The 17,100-nt window shown below is 38.0% G+C and overlaps 1 protein-coding gene across 1 annotated transcript in view; it reads right to left on the bottom strand.

The window, feature by feature from the left end:
• TSG101 (tumor susceptibility 101) overlaps positions 1-17,100 on the bottom strand; it is a 42,856-nt gene that overhangs the window by 25,592 nt on the left and 164 nt on the right. Inside the window, exons 2-4 of the mRNA XM_068978429.1 lie at positions 12,012-12,096; positions 9,751-9,816; positions 6,151-6,314 (exon numbers count right to left, since the gene is read on the bottom strand). Of these exons, the coding sequence (XP_068834530.1) occupies positions 6,151-6,314; positions 9,751-9,816; positions 12,012-12,096 (315 nt within the window). The remainder of the gene's footprint in view (positions 1-6,150; positions 6,315-9,750; positions 9,817-12,011; positions 12,097-17,100) is intronic.

Raw genomic sequence — 17,100 nt, forward strand, 5'->3', positions numbered from 1 at the left:
GGCAAAGTTGTTCAAACTGGCTTATCTGATGATCCCGTTTCCACCCCTTACTATATTTTGTGTGTAGCTCATCTCATATACTTTATTCATGAGTTCATCAAGTTCTGAAGGATTACTCAACAATCTTGATCAGCAAACCATCTTCATAATTTTCCCTTCTCCTAACAGAAGAATTTACTAGCTGTTTTCAACTTTCCTAAGCATCAATTTTGTTTACTTCTGTCCCAAATATGGTCAATGACAACAGATAACATTTCAGAAAGCTTCTTATGCAAACTTACTGATTCTCACTATTCCATTATCTTTCTTATGTATGTTTGTGAACTTACACACTGAGGCCGGGAGCAAGCATGTAAAGTATCTGTGTAGCACTGAAGAGAGTGGGCTAGAGATCATGGCTGGTGTGTGTGTGGGGTTGCTATTGAGAACCACAAAATTTAATCTCTTACTTTTAGTCCAAGAAAACTCCCAACTAACTCATAAAATGATTTTAAAATCATGCAACTTAAAAACTGAGATATAGCATAAAATTTACCATCTAAAGGTATACAGTTCAGTGGGTTTTTTTCCCCCATCATCACTATCTAATTCAGAACACTTCCATCATCCTTAGAAGAAATCTGTACCTATTAATGATCCCTTCCAATTTCCCCCTCCCTCCAGCCCCTGGTAACCACTAATCTATTTTGTCAATGGATTGCCTACTTTGAATATTTCATGTAAATGGAATATGTGTCTGATTTTGTTAATGTAGCGTATTAATTTCAAAGGCTCACTCATGTTGTAGTATGAGTAACGACTTCGTTTATACAGTCTCATAACCATCATTTTGTCAAGACAAGTTTTATTTTAATTCTTTATCATACCATTCCTTTCACGTTAGTTTTTGAAGGAAGGAAAAGGAATTGTTTTACATCTACTTCCAGGCCTATTATAAAGCAACAGGTCATTAATATTTCAGAATGACAAATGACTAATTCAAAATAATAAGGATACTAAAAAAATGGCAAGATATTAGTTTATTTTAGCTCAAATGCGTAAAGGTCAACTGAAACATATCTTTATAAAATTGCTTGCCTATTGAAAACCTGCAAAGAACAAAACTGCTTCCTTCCCTATCCCTGTTTGTTTGCTTTTCCAGAAAGCAATAAAAAGGTTAATTTTACATTCCAAGCAGTATATATGCTCAGAATTAAGATTAATAAGCAATTGGTAAGAGCAAGATAAATGACAGCAGCCCTCATTCATCCTCTGCATCATGCTGCTGCTGCTGCTGCTAAGTCGCTTCAGTCGAGTCCGACTCTGTGCGACCCCATAGACAGCAGCCCACCAGGCTCCCCCATCCCTGGGATTCTCCAGGCAAGAACACTGGAGTGGGTTGCCATTTCCTTCTCCAATGCATGAAAGTGAAAAATGAAAATGAAGTCGCTCAGTCGTGTCCGACCCCCAGCAACCCCATGGACTGTAGCCCACCAGGCTCCTCCGCCCATGGGATTTTCCAGGCTAGAGTATTGGAGTGGGGTGCCATCACCTTCTCCCCTGCATCATGCTAGATTACTGCAATAGCCTTCTGTGTGGCTTCTAGTTTTACTTATTTGCTATGATTGAGAGGACTGTCTATAGAAGTTCATGTTCCTCGCCCCTAATATAAGGTTGTTGCTGAGAATCAGTTGTTTATGCAGTAACTGCATTTTCTAGTCTCTCTTGCAACTAGATTTTCTAACAGACCATAAGCAGAAGAGATTTAACTTCTAAGCCAAGGTGCATAAGGAAGGCAGTCCTTCACTAGTCCCTCTTTGCTTGTCTTCCTTGATGCAGAGGACTCTGAAGCCCTGGCAGATGGTGGCACAATAAACTGGAAAGAGCCTGGTGCCTGAAGCTCTAGTGAAGGAAAGCTGGCTGCCAGCAAGGAAGACTCCTAGTGGACTATTATGTGGGCAAAAAATTTCCAGTGTTAAGTCTCTAGAATGTTTTAGAGCAGCTAGTGATTTTTCAGTCAGAAAGCTAATTAATGTATTCATCTAGTACACTTCAGATATTATACCTGATAATCACTGTATTTAATACCCTACTCTTGTTCAAACATTTAAAATGACTCCCAACTGCTTTTTAAAGGACAAAATCTGTAGCTAAAAATCAGGATCTTCCATGATATAACCTTGAATGCCATGCCAAAGTTAGCTATCATTATGTCTTGTTAGATCTGCAGAATATATCATACATAGATAAATGTATAAAACAAATGTAACTTTAAAGAGGAACCATAAAGGAAATATTTTTGTAGCCATCATCCAAGTTAAGAAGCAGAAGATTGCCAGTAACTTATAAGTTCTGGACTGTATTCCCATCTATCTATAGTTACCCACTTCTCTGACTTAGTGGATAATCATTCCTTTCTTTAAACATACTACATCTTATAAACAATTCTCTAAACAGTATGTTTAATTTTTCCAATTTCTGAAGTTCATATGAATTAAATCAAACTGTGTATTCTATTCAGACTTATTTCAGCAATGTTTGTAAGATACATTCTTGTTCAAGAATATAATTATAAATTCATTTTGATCACTGTATGGTATTCTACTGAGTGAATATACAACTTCTTTATTCATGCTTCTACACTAACAGTCACGTGGATTATTTATGTTGTCATGAACATTCTTGCTATGTTTCCTAAAGTATATATGTGCAAGGTTTACTCTTGTGCAGTGGTTTTCAACTGGGGGTGCTATTTTAGCCTCCTAATGAATACTAGAAACGTCTAGAGACATTTATAGTTGTCACAACTGTGTCATGATACTGGCATCTTGTGGATAACGGGCAGGGATTCTATATCCTGTAATAGACAGCCTTTCTACAGTAAAGAATTATCCAACCCCCAGCGCACAATGCCAACAGCACTGAGGCTGAGAAACGCTGCTCTAGTGTAAAAGTAGAACCAAGGCGTGGAACTGCTGGGACACAGGGCACAGGCGCTTACAGGTAAGGCCAAACTGATCTCGAGCAGCCGTGTAAACCTCCATCAGCGTGCCACATCCTAACTCTTGGTATGGTCAACTGGGAGTGAAAATTTAATGGACATGTAATGGTATCTCATGATTTAAAATTATTATAGATTTCCCTCTCTACTAGCAGGATTAAAATCTTTCCATATATTGATTGGCCATTAGGATTTTTTGTGAAATACTTATCCAATAGTTTCATCTATTTTTCTATTGGGCTTCCTTCTTTTTATGATTCCCAAAAGTTATTTTTATGTTCTGGATATTATACTGTAGGTGATGAGTATACTCTTTCAGTTTATGGTTAGTCTTTTCACACTTTTTAATTTGCGTTTAATGAACAGAAGTTCTTAATTTGCATGAACTCAAGGTAAAATTTAGTCTTTTCTTTTATAGTAAAAGTTTTGCATCTTCTTTAAAAAAAACCCCCACCTATTATGAGATCATGAAGGCAGTCTCCTATATTAAGTTTTACTTTTCTGCTTTTCACAATCTACCTGAAATTAATTTTTGTGTACAATACAAACAGGAATCTGTCCCAACTCCACTACTGAAGTTCTTAATCTTATTCCCACTGGTCTTCTATACCATCACTGTTATACATTAGGTGTTTATACTCAGGCATAACTTTTTTTTTTTTTTACTGTGCTTAGCTTTACTGTGTTTTCCAGATATTGCAATTTTTACAAATTGAAGGTTTGTGGCAACCCTGTGTTGTCAGATAATAGTTAACATTTTTTTAACAATAAAATATTTTTTAAAAACTTTCTTGAAATATACTTGATTTACATTGTTCTGTTAAGTTCTGCTGTACAGCAATGTGATTCAATTATACATATTCTTTTTCATATTCCATTATGGTTTGTTATAGTATACAATAATTTTTTTTTTAATTAAGGTATAAACATTGTTTTTTTAGACCTAACACTACTGCACATTTAACAAACTACAGTACAGGGTAAACATAACTTTTATATGCATTGGGAAACCATGCAATTCATGTGACTCATTTTATTACAATATTTGCCTTATTGCTATGGTCTGGAATCTAGTCTACAGTGTCTCCAATATATGCCTGCACAGTGGATCTTTTTTCTCGGTTATTTATTATGCTCCATCTATCCATTTGAATACTTCTCTGACAATTCCAAGCCATCTTAATTACTATTTTTTTATAAAACACTTTGATACCTAAAGGGCAAGTCCTTTCCATCTCATTCTTCTTGGCTATTCTCAATCTTTTGAATTTCCATATAAATTTTAGATTCAGCTTATCAAGTTCACAAAATTAAGAAACAAATACACAAAGAAACAAAAGCTTCTCTTAGGAAACAGTTCAGTTTGTAAATATACTACAAACTAAAGAGTCTATATAATACTGAGTCTTCCAATCCATGAATAAGGTTCTCTTTCTTTTGACTTAAGTCTTCTTTAGTGTCTTTCAATAAAATTGAAAATTTTCTCTGTAATAATGTGTACATCTTTTGTAAGGTTTGTTTCTAGGTCTCTAGCATTAAAAATATGAAGTATTCATATGCCAGTTCATTCTCTATTCCACTGAGTCCAATCTGCTACTGACCCATCTATTGAGTTTTTAAATTTCTATTTTTCTATTTTTCAGTTCTAAGATTTCTATTTGGTTCATTTTTTTAATATCTAATATAGTTCTCCACCCTGAACACATCAGTCATAATCATTTTCAAGTCTCTGTCTGATAACTGGGTTACCTGAGGGCAGTGCCTGTTTCTAGTGTCTTTTCCCCCCACTCTATCTATGTCCTATCTCTTGATGTACTTGGTAATTTTAAATTGTATGCTTGACACTGTTCATGAATAATTACACAGGTTCTATATACTATCTTCCTCCAGCCAAAGTTCACTCTATCTTATCCTTGGCAGATAAATGTGGAAAATCACCTTAATATAATCAGGGGCTAGGCTGATTCAAGGCTGGAGTTTTACAGAGCTCATTCTGAGTTCTCACTCACAGGGTGTGTTCCTCCAGCATGCCAACTTAAGAATCTAGGGTATTTACGTCTACCTATCCCTTATGGCTCAGACGGTAAAGTGTCTGCCTGCAACGCCGGAGAGCCGGGTTTGATCCCTGGGTCGGGAAGTTCCCCTGGAGAAGGAAATGGCAACCCACTCCAGTATCTTGCCTGGAAAAATCCCATGGATGGAGGAGCCTGGTAGGCTACAGTCCATGGAGTCATATAAGAGTCGGACACGACTGAGCGACTTCACTCATCCTCCTTGATAAGGTTTCAAGCTCCTACTGCTTCCACAACCTAAGACTGCTGAGAACTTGGCTGTGTTTTTCAGAGGCTCTCTGCTTGGCTTTTTTAACATCGTGTCTTTGAAATTTAGGAATTCAGCATATGTCTTGAGTGGGAAATGCAGATTATATCTGGCTCACTTCTTTGTAGCTTCCTTTTCTCCTAAATTCTTGGCTCCTAAAATACTGGGTGCCTAGCAGACAGACCAACAACTGTTGTCTTTTGAGCTCTAGGAGACTGTCAGAAACTTTGCAGTCTTCTTTGCCTCTAGCTAAAGCCTTCTGCCCAGATTCTCAGCCTCTCACCTTGCACCAAGAATCAGTAAATACTCCTAGGGAAAACTGGCAGAAAGTTGATTCATCTTTTTGCAGTTTCCTTCTTCACAGGATCTTGGCCCTTCAAGTCCTAATTGTCTCACAGTTCTGTAACGCGTTTCACAGATGTTGGTTCTACTTTGTTTGGCTTTTCTAGCAATATTTTGGATAGAAATTGTCAGAGCTAAACCATCAAAAGTTTCTTCCTATTACTTCTTGACTGGAACACTTTGAGTAATGAGATTTGAGCGGTTTCACAAATACATGCCAAACAATACTACTTTTTAAAATGTATTCCCCATATGTGAATTCTATCTACTCTTAAAGGTTCAACTCAAGCAAACAAAATAGTGACTACACGTATTCTGTAAAGTACCAAGCTCTATAAAAATACAAGACATGTTTCTTTCAAAGAGCCTTTTTCAATTACCCAGCTCAGTGATTAGTGATCTTACATGAATTTATCCTCCTTTAATCCTACTTGAGTGTTAACATAAAGTAAATGCTAGTAAACAAAATATATAATACAACAAATTCACAGAACACCATTAATACTTACGTGCTTCCACTCATGTAGATAAGGAAGATATATCTTCCCATTAGCATCCACATGCTTTCCTGTTTTAATAGTCATTGAGCTAGTAGGCTTAACGAAACAAATAGGGGGATTATACGGATATGTGTCCAGCAGCCACAGGCAGATTGGAATATTGTATGTATTACCTGACAGAGAAAGAGAAACTTCAGTTACTCTAATGGTTTAGTAGATAAGCAAGAAAGAGCTACAACTAAGCAACACTTAAAAAAAAAATCATAACAAATATTTTATGCTTCAAAGTCTGTTTAAGATCAGTTTCTCAAATTTTCAGTTTGTAAAATACAAGAGCAGGATTAAGGAGTTAACTGATCACTACTCTACCAGTGTGAGCTTACTGCTGTAAACATTATTCACAAATTATCTTTTGGTTCAAGCCATTATTATTTGACTTCAGTTACTAAAATTTCCTGGGAAGACCAGAGACAATGGCATTCTATCAGAAAGGGATATACACTGGACTTGAAACTCCCGTGCCAAAAGTCAGACTGTGTAAGACCTAACCCAAATGTCAAACAGATGCTGACTACTGGTCACAGCCTGACCATCGAATGGCTCTTCAGAGGTAGTTTCAGAATCAATGATGTCATCTCCTTCTCTTTGCTTTATGAAATAGAATCTCTCTCAGTTGAGAAATCTGCCTACATATAGTCAAAATGAACTGTGTTTCAAAGGATCCAATAGAGTTAATATACTGAACATAAATCAAAGACTTTTCCTACTAAGCTCAAAGCCCAATGTCCCAAGCAATCATCTGAATCACCTAACAATTTAGATATATGTCCCCTTCTTAGAAAGAGTGTTACTTCATAAAAGTATATATACATACATTTCACTTGAAAAAAATCAGTGATGGGACTTTGGATTTATTTTTTTATTCAAAAGTACTTCTACAATGAACCGACCCCCACCTCCCAAAGGATACATCTTAATACATAAAACATAACTTTATTTCCACCACCTAGAATTCTTTTTCTTTGTGAAAATGATGCTTTCTCCAGAATTAGGCTTAAGAACTGTGCCATATAAAAAAATGGTGAGGGAACAGAGGTTTAGTTTAGATAAAATGCACATAAAAAAGGGAACCTTTGTGCACTGTTGGTGGGAATATAAACTGGTGCAGCCACTGTGGAAAACAGTATGGAGATTCCTTAAAAATGAAAAACAGAAAAACAGAAAAAAATATGATTTGGCAATTCTACTTCTGAGTATTTATCTGAAGAAAATTAAAATACTAATTTGGAAAGCTGGAACATTAGTTACAATAGCCAAGATATGGAAGCACCCTAAGTACCTACTAATAGATGAATGGATAAAGATGTGGTATACAGATACACAATGAAGTAATACTGAGCCATAAAAAAGAATGAAATCTTGCCACCTGTGACACCATGGATGGACCCAGAGGGTATTATGTTAACTGAAATAAGTCAAACAGAGAAAGACAAATAAAGTATGACTTCACTTACAAGTGGAATTGAAAAAACAAAACAAATGAACAAACAACACTAAACAGAAACAGATTCATAGATCCAAAGAACAAACAGGCAGTTGCCAGAGGGGAGAAAGGAGATCAAGAGGTACAAACTTCCAGCTGCAGAATAAATGAATCATGGGTATGAAATGTATAGTGAGGGGAAAGTCAATAATTATGTAATGATTTGTATGGTGACAGATGGTAACTAGACTTATCATGATGATCACTTTGAAATGCACAGAAATATCAAATCACTGTGTTGTGTAACAAAAACTAATGCAGTGTTATCTGTGAGTTATCCTTCATACATGCACAAATAAGCAAATATAGAAAAAGAGATCAGATTTGTGGTTATCAGAGGTGAGGGCTGGGGGGAAGGGTGAATTATAGGAAGGTATCAAAAGGTACAAACTTCCAGATTATAAGATAAGGAACGTAATGTACCACATGATAAATACCATGAACACTGCTTTATGTTATATATGAAAGTTAAGAGAGTACACATCACAAGAGAAAAATATTTTTTTTCTATTTCTCTAATTGTATCTGTAAGAGATGATGGATGTTTACTAAACTTAATGTGGTAATCATTTCTTGACGTATGAAATAAAATCATTTCACTGTATACCTTAAACTTATCAATGCAATTATCAATTATATCTCAATAAAATTGGAAGAAAAAATAATGCTTTTAATTATGTCAACCAGAGTTTTCTGCCTCCTACTTTCACTCATACCTATTTCCTCACCAGAGCTTACTTCCTGGGGTAAAGGGAAAGTCAGCTATCCTGCATTTTACTCATACTTGCTCTATGAAATGCTGATGCTCAAGTGTTTTTTCCTTCTGAATGGCTGACTCATCCCTTAATATTAGGTTTGAACATCATTTCTTGGATGACCTTCCTATATGTTCCTGTTCTCCTCTATAATCTCACAGCACATATTTTATTATTCTATAGCAGTTATAGAATAGTATAAATATCTATCTATTCCCCATTTCCTCTATTTGTGTATTTCTTCCAGAGACAGTACATCTTTTATCCACCTTTGTATCCCTAGCCCTTAACCCCTACAACATAGCAGGTACTATATAAGATCAGTGGGTAGGTTACAGAGACACCGGCCTTATCTAGTCACAAGAAACAATTAACCAACAAAAACAGAACAGCTGCTTATGAAGCTGAATGCTCCATTATCACTTTAAGTATTTTAGCAAAGGGTGGCTGACTGGCTAAGAGATGTAATTATCCTTCATCAGCATTACAACCATAGATAATAGCTAATTTTGGTACCTCTTTATTATATACCAGTCTCTGAGCTAAGTCCTTTACAATATATATTATTATAAATTAATTATTCTTTGAGTTAGGACCATTATACAAATGCCACAGATGACCACTACCACAAAGCTTGGAGAAGGCAATGGCACCCCACTCCAGTACTTTTGCCTGGAGAATCCCATGGATAGAGGAGCCTGGGAGGCTACCATTCATGGGGTCACAAAGAATTGGACACAACCAAGTGACTTCACTCACTTTGTACTTTATCACTGGAGAAGGAAATGGCAACCCACTCTAGTATTCTTGCCTGGAGAATCCCATGGACAGAGAAGCCTGGCAGGCCATGGTCCATGGGGTCGCAGAGTCGGATATGACTGAAGTGACTAAGCATGCACCACAAAGCAAGAACTAAAACCCTACTCTGCCCTGACTGTAAAGCCTCTCTCTTAGTCACTACATTACACAGCTTCCCACTGTCAGGTAAGTTTGAACAGGATGGGAGGCTGAACTAGGAGGCAGCCAAGATCCCTTTCTAGTTCTAAGATTCTCTGAAACAAAAATCTCTAGTGCCCCTAGGCACATACTTGTTGATAAATCGTTGTAAGGAAGGTGGTGGCGAAGGAAGCTTTGTAAGGAAGCTGAAAATATTAGGTCCTGCTGCCAAATGAACTTCCACTAGAAGTTAAAGCTTCTATATCATCATGAAAGTCATGAGAAAGCAAGCTTAATTTACTTACAATTCTTTGGCAACTAAGTATGAATTAAAATGCATCTATGCTAGAAACATAAATCACAGAAGACATTTACCTCTATAAGGCACAGGAATTGTTCCAGTAAGGTTCATTAGTTCCCTGGAACTGCCATCATTAAAAACTGAAAGGTAAGAATATTGAGTTAATCAATAAGCATTTTGACAGATACTCTTACGTAAGTTATTCTTTCCGAAACAATGGCTACAATGCATTATTACTCTTGAAAGGGACAAACCTGCTAATGTTCAAACATTTTGTCCAATAACAAATTATCCTTTGTTGATTCACTTAATGGGATCAACTTTTGAATGAGTAAAGATACTATGAATTACTTGGGAAAATATATGTGAATGCTATAGTATCAAAAAATAAGAGCTCTGGGTCTTCAACCAACATGATTATAAGATTACTTAAAAATCACTATTAATTTTTGCCCTGGGGGCTCAGATGATAAAGAATCCACCTGCAATACAGGAGACCTGGGTTCGATCCCTGGGTCAGGAAGTTAACTGGAAAAGAGAATGGCTACCCATTTCAGTATTCTTGCCTGGAGACTTCCATGGACAGAGGAGCCTGGTGGACTACAGTCCATGGGGTTGCAGAGTGGGACACGACTGAGCAACTAATGCTTTCACTTTCACAAATATTAACCTTAATAGCATTAAATTTTAGATTTCTCAGATGTTCACTCCCACTCACTATGATTTTCAATCCCAATGCAGTATCTCACAGTAATAAAAAGGAAAAAAGATTTTCACAAATATGGACATCTTTTAATACAAGCATTTCTCACATCACACAAGTTTTCCTATCTATAATTGATTGAATAACTAGGGTACATAATCTGTATTCCATGGACAGCTATTATTTGCAACAATTTGGAATTAACCCTGTACTATATGGGAAAGGGCTATAATGTACAGTACAGGAACACAGAACTATACTGTTGACCTCAGTTCTTTTATCTACTATTGGCACTTATACCCTGTGAGGTAATTTACTCTGATCTTGTGTTTTAAAAATACTCCTCCATTAAATTCTAGGATGATATTTACTCTAAAAGCATGTTGATGTTAATGGTTTAGACTTGGTCCAGTCACACAAAGCTATATAAGATTTGTTCAATGAGGCTGCAGTCTTTGTCAATTTTGATCATCTATTCTTTCAGTATTCATTAAAAACTACACACTTACCATAACTTTCTAGCCTTAGTCACTTTATTCCCCCAGAGAAGCCATGTTAAAAGTAACTCTAACTTTGGAAAGATGAGTTTTTTGCAGCTCTAAATACACAGTGCAGCAGGTGGACAGGAGGGAGAGCTGGGCCCTCGTGTGGGAGAGGACTTCTGGTTCACGACTGTTCAGGAAATTCAGGACCGATTCCCCCTCTGCTGCCTCCCACCTCTCCACCAGGCTCCTGTTTACAAAGCCCTTGGGGTGAGTGGAGTTTAGAGCGAGTCTCAGCTACAAATTTCAGCTCCTTGCACTCACTGCCAGGGGCCTCACTACAGGCACAAGGCAGCACGGTTTCCCTCAGCCCTGGCACACTGTCTACACGGAGACGGGGTCGGAGAGATTACGTTAGGATTGGTGGGGCCAAAGGGACTATTAAAAACACCTCTAAATATTGTCATTTCTTACTTAAGTCACAACTTCATTTCATCTCAATTAAGTGGACACAAACCATCACCTACACACTCTACAGAATTAAGGACAACAGTTTTTAAGTGTTTTCTTCATCTATAAAATGAAAAGAATAGTCTAGAATATAATTTTACAAAATGTGTTCCTAAGAATACAAAGCGATGCTCTGGAGAGAAAAAAACGGTTCACTAATTAACTCTAGAATATACTGAACAATGTATTATCTTCTCTCCCCTCTTGGTGAGACAAAATACATAAACATATTAAAGGTTCTGAGAAATCTTGCTCCAAAGAAATCCATTTAATTTTGTTTAACCTGTAAGTATTCAAACTTATCCACAGAATCCCCTCCATCTCCCCACCCCCTAAAACAACATTCTTCACAACTATGGATACTATTTCTGGAAATGATGGACTATACTATCTATAACATCACTTCTAGGTCTAAATTTGCACCACTTTTGTTAGAGTAGTATTTTAAAACTTAAAATAACTAAACAAATATAAGATGTTATTATTACATCTTGTAATTTCCTCTCCCCCGAACACATTTTTAGGTAAAGGCTCAGTCCTACAATGAAAAAAAACAATAGATTTAAAAGGAAAATGGAAAACCCACGATTATTAACAAAAACAGTAAACTCCAACTTGATATTTTTATACATAAACTCACCATATGAATCCAATACAGGTTTGAGATCTTTGTATAAACTAATAACGTTAACAGTTTCACGTACAGTTAGGTCTCTGTATTTGTACTGAAAAGAAAAGTAAAAAATGTATTTAGTTTAAAACAAATACACAAATGATACTGCTAGTTCAACTTTTTTAAAACTATTTTCTTAATAGCACTTTTCTTTAAAGTATAATGGTTCTGACTAATCAATAACAATTAAATAAAGACTGAAAGAACCTCAGTAGCTTTCTCTGTCACCTCTTCAAAACTTTACCTTCATTTTAGCTTTTTCCAACTTAAAATATGCTCTCCACCAAATCAAATCTCATTCTCAAAGACCTAGCTCACATCTCTTTCCCTATCAATCAATTCTGTTCCAGACTTCCCTTTAGCCCATACCAATCTCGCCCCACAATGTATCATGTGCTGTATTGTATTCTCATACCCCTGCCTTGTGCCACTCAAGTCCAGGAAACCTAGGAACCTTGCTTACAGCTCTGAGCAGACTAGGAAACCAGGAAATGGGAATCTCCATGTGTTCACAACACCCTGAAGCTCCAGTTGACAAGCTCCACTCAGGCACACAAAGCTTTCAATCAGCTTTTAGTGCTTCTCTCTTAAAAAGGAACAGTCAGCTATTCCAAAAAGAAAGTCTCCAAGAAGCATGTCACAGACCTAAACAAACAGAAAAGAAGAAACTAAAAATAAAAATGGGTGTTCCCTGATAGCTCAGTTGGTAAAGTATCCGCCTGCAATGCAGGACACCCCGGTTTGATTCCTGGGTCGAGAAGATCCACTGGAGAAGGGATAGGCTACCCACTCCAGTATTCTTGGCCTTCCCTTGTGGCTTCGCTGGTAAAGAATCTCCCTGCAATGCGGGAGACCTGGGTTCTTTCCCTGGGTTGGGAACATCCCCTGGAGAAGGGAAAGGCTACCCACTCCAGTATCCTGGCCTGGAGAATTCCATGGAATGTATAGTCCATGGGGTCACAAAAAGTCGGACAGGACTGAGCGACTTTCACTTTTAAGAATAAAAATAATGCAAGGAACAGAAGAAAACTTCAAAAACAATCAGCATTGAAAATTTCAAAGAAAGAAGAAATGATATTGTAGTGATAAGAACTCTCAGAAAAGGACGGACTCTTGGACATTTAAACAAAAATAAAAGAAGAAACAAGACATTCTTTTTCCTCTCCTGTGTTTGCCCCTTCTCAGTGTTTTGGCTGGTTCTTTCTCTTCTCCTAACCTTTGATCGATTGAGTCCCAGGGCTCAGTCCTCGATCTTCTTCGTCTAAACTTACTCAGGAGTGGACCTCCATGCATTGCTTAAAATACCATTTATACACTGATAACTTCCAAATTTAAAAATTCCACTTTCCTGAACTCCAGACATGTATATCCAATTTGATATCTTCACTTAGATATCTAACGAAAGTCAAATGATGTAACATGATCAAATTGAACCCTTTGTCTTCCCCCCAATTCTATACCTCTTGCTGCTGCTGCTAAGTCGCTTCAGTCATGTCCAACTCTGCGACCCCATAGACGGCAGCCCACCAGGCTCCCCCGTCCCTGAGATTCTCCAGGCAAGAACACTGGAGTGGGTTGCTATTTCCTTCTCCAATGCATGAAAGTGAAAAGTGAAAGTGAAGTCACTCAGTCGTGTCTGACTCTCAGCAACCCCATGGACTGCAGCCCACCAGGCTCTTCCGTCCATGGGATTTTCCAGGCAAGAGTACTGGAGTGGGCTGCCATAGGCTTCTCCCTCTACCTCTCTTACATTCTTCCATATCCATATCCTTCTAGATGCTCAGCACAAAAACTTCGATATTATCCTGGATGCCTTGGTTTCCTACACATCCACAGTGAGTCTGTCAGAAAATCTTGTTAGTTCTACCTTCAAAATCTCCAGCATCTGATCACTTCTCACTACCTTCAGAGCCACACTTAGGTTATTATTATACAACAGCCTTTTTAGAGGTGGCTATCCCTCTACTCTACTGAACCCGCTACGGTCTAGCCTCAGTACAGCAGCTTGAGCTACACTGTTAATACAGCCCCACCACACGGCAAGATGCCAAAATGCTGACAGTGGCCTGCAAGCCCCTCCAAAATCTACCACTCCTTTATTTAGCAGCACTGTTTCCCTTTTCTCACTCCAGTCCAGCCCCTTTATGCCCCTTTGCTGTTTCTCTATCATGCATGACAAGAGGGCCCTTGAGCTTGTTTTTCCTTCTTCCTGGAACGTTCTTACTCCAGACTGTTCCAGTTTGCTTCCTCACCGCTTTCAGGGTCTCTGATCAAACAGACCTCAGGAAGGCCTTCCTTTACTATTCTATAAAACTGCAACCTATCCTATCCTCACATTTGAGAAGTCTATCACCCTTTCTTGCTTTACTTTTCTCCAAAGCACTTAACACCCTTCAACACGCTACTTAATGAACTTACTGAGTTGTTTATTCCTTCTATGCAAATTTAAATTCCACAGGTACAGAGTTTTCTATCTGTTCACTACTGTATCCCTAGAATCTAATAAAACAGTGTGAAGTGCATCACAATGTAATGATAATGTATCAGCTCTCTCCTAACTAGTTGGCAGTGACTCCACCCTGGAAAATCCCATGGACGGAGAAGCCTGATAGGCTGCTGTTCATGGGGTCACAAAGAGTCTGACAGGACTGGGCGACTTCACTTTCACTTTTCACTTTCACGCACTGGAGAAGGAAATGGCAATCCACTCCAGTGTTCTTGCCTGGAGAATCCCAGGGACAGTGGAGCCTGGTGGGCTGCCGTCTATGGAGTCGCAGAGTCGGACACAACTGAAGTGACTTAGCAGCAGCAGCCACCAATAGGAATGCTGTTACATACAGCATGAAAGAATACAGATAGCTGTCTGTATGAAAAATCTAAATAATTTGTGTAAAGCAAGATGGACCAACAACAGATATACCTCTCTTAATTACAAAGATGATGACAGAAAAGGATGTTCAGCTAAAAGCTATATTTAAGTTGGAAGCTAAAAGTTGCTCTAAGGAAAAAAATAACTGTAGTAATATATAAAAAGATAATATAAAGTTGTATGTCAATTATACTTCAAAAAACATATGTCAAAGCAGGTAGCCCAAAGTAATATGATGGGTGATGGAAGTCCCACAATCAGATAAGAGTAAAGGACCATCACCCTAGCAATGTGTCCCAGGTCCTGGCTACCAGTTCTTTCATTGGGCCACATCTACCTGAAAGGATAACAACTGAAGCTAATCCTCCACCAGAAGGAAAAAACTCCACAAATAGCTTCTATTATCCTACTTACTATTGCTACATATCTATCTATTAACAAGCTGGATAGAAAAGATGCCAGTAATCAGAAGTGACATCACCACTTGTAAGAGACTCAATTTTTCAGGTATTGGGTCAAGAACCAGATGAAAGACAAACATTCTCTCCCACCTCTGCTCTATGTCCTTTTTTATTAAAAAAATATTTATTTTTAATTGAAGGATAATTGCTTTACAGTATTGTGCTGGTTTCCACCAAACTATGTCCTTCTCTGCTCTTAGGATATAAAGAGGATGGAGGGAGGAGATGGCAGGTGTAGGTATAAAATATCTTTTAAAGATGTCCTGCCTCTGTCTTCGAAGGCAGGTTCCTCAACAGAAAGTTTAGGAAACTTGATTATGGTTTCTACAATTCCAAACCAATATTTGAATATTCTTGTCCTTATATATAGGTACTTTCATATACATACATGAAGGAATAAAACTTTAAGGACAAGATTTTTTTAAATGCTATGGAACAGACACCCTTCAGTTACATAGTATATAAAATAATGTACTTTGAAAAACTAAATGCTACAACATAGATTCAGGCCACAGTTTTCTAAGGCTCCCTGAAACTTCTTCTGCAATTAAAGATAAGTTTACTCTATCAAAAGAAAATCAACTATATTTTAATTAGAAAAAAAGAAAGAAAATAAGAAGCCTCGAAGATATGATTAGAAAAATCAAAGAGTAGCTTTATTTCAAAAATCATTAATTTCTCCTTAGAGATTATTTGCTCTTCAATCAAAGACTATAGGGATGATTTTACTGGGCAAAAAAGTATATTCTTCTAAGAAATAAGTTTACATATAATAATGTGTTTTAATAATACGGAAAACTGTTTTAAAATACTTCACTTTCTACCATTCTTATTTTGACAAAAGTATCTAAAGGTAAACCTGTTTAACTGGAGAATATTCAACTCTCAACCATTTCACATACATCTTATCCTCATTAATTAGCTTTGATAAATTGAAAAAAAAACACAAAACAACAAACCAAAAAGCACCCAATTCACTCCGGTATCAGGTGCCATATTTTAAGTAGTTGTTAAAATAATTCACGGTTTTAAATACAACTGAAAAATACAACTTTTTTAAAAAAGGAGAAAAACCAGAAAACAAACCCACACCGGTCTTGAACTGTTTAAATTAAAAATTTCAAAGTAAATCAACTGGCTTTATAAGCAGCATACAATTAAAAGGGAGTCACTCTGAGCAAATCAAAGACCCTGGAATGGTAATGGAATTCCATTTCACCCGAGGTAATGAGCTTCTCAGGACGTTTCTATTCATAATTGAGCCAATTCAACCAACAGTTACGATTTCCCGCGGGGTGGGCTATTGAGCTGCGTGAAGAATACAAACTGAAAAGGATACCACCTCAGGAAGCCGGGAGGGAAGAGCGAATAAAGAATGAAGAGCCCTGCACTGGGACAAGAGGGGAGGGGGTGCCCAAGACCGAGTTTTAAGTACAACCCCCTCCTTGTGTTGGTGAAAACTATGCTGCCCCACAGACCGCTCCAAACTCTCTCTCCCCGAAAAGAGGAGGGCGGGCGGCAGGTGGCAGGCGGCCTCGGCTCCGCTCCATTGTTGACCGTCGCCGCCCCCCGCCGGCTCCGGCCCAGGGACTCCGGCCCCGGGCGACAGACATCCTGGCGCGGGCGGCGGCAGAGGCGGCCGGGGGAAGCCCGGGGCTTCGGGCCCGCCTGGGGGGCTCGTTGGGCTGGTCAGGCAGGCCCTGGCGGCGCGGGGGGGAGTGGTGGG

Source organism: Capricornis sumatraensis, chromosome 8 (genome assembly GCF_032405125.1).
Source record: "Capricornis sumatraensis isolate serow.1 chromosome 8, serow.2, whole genome shotgun sequence".
Taxonomy (NCBI): domain Eukaryota; kingdom Metazoa; phylum Chordata; class Mammalia; order Artiodactyla; family Bovidae; genus Capricornis; species Capricornis sumatraensis.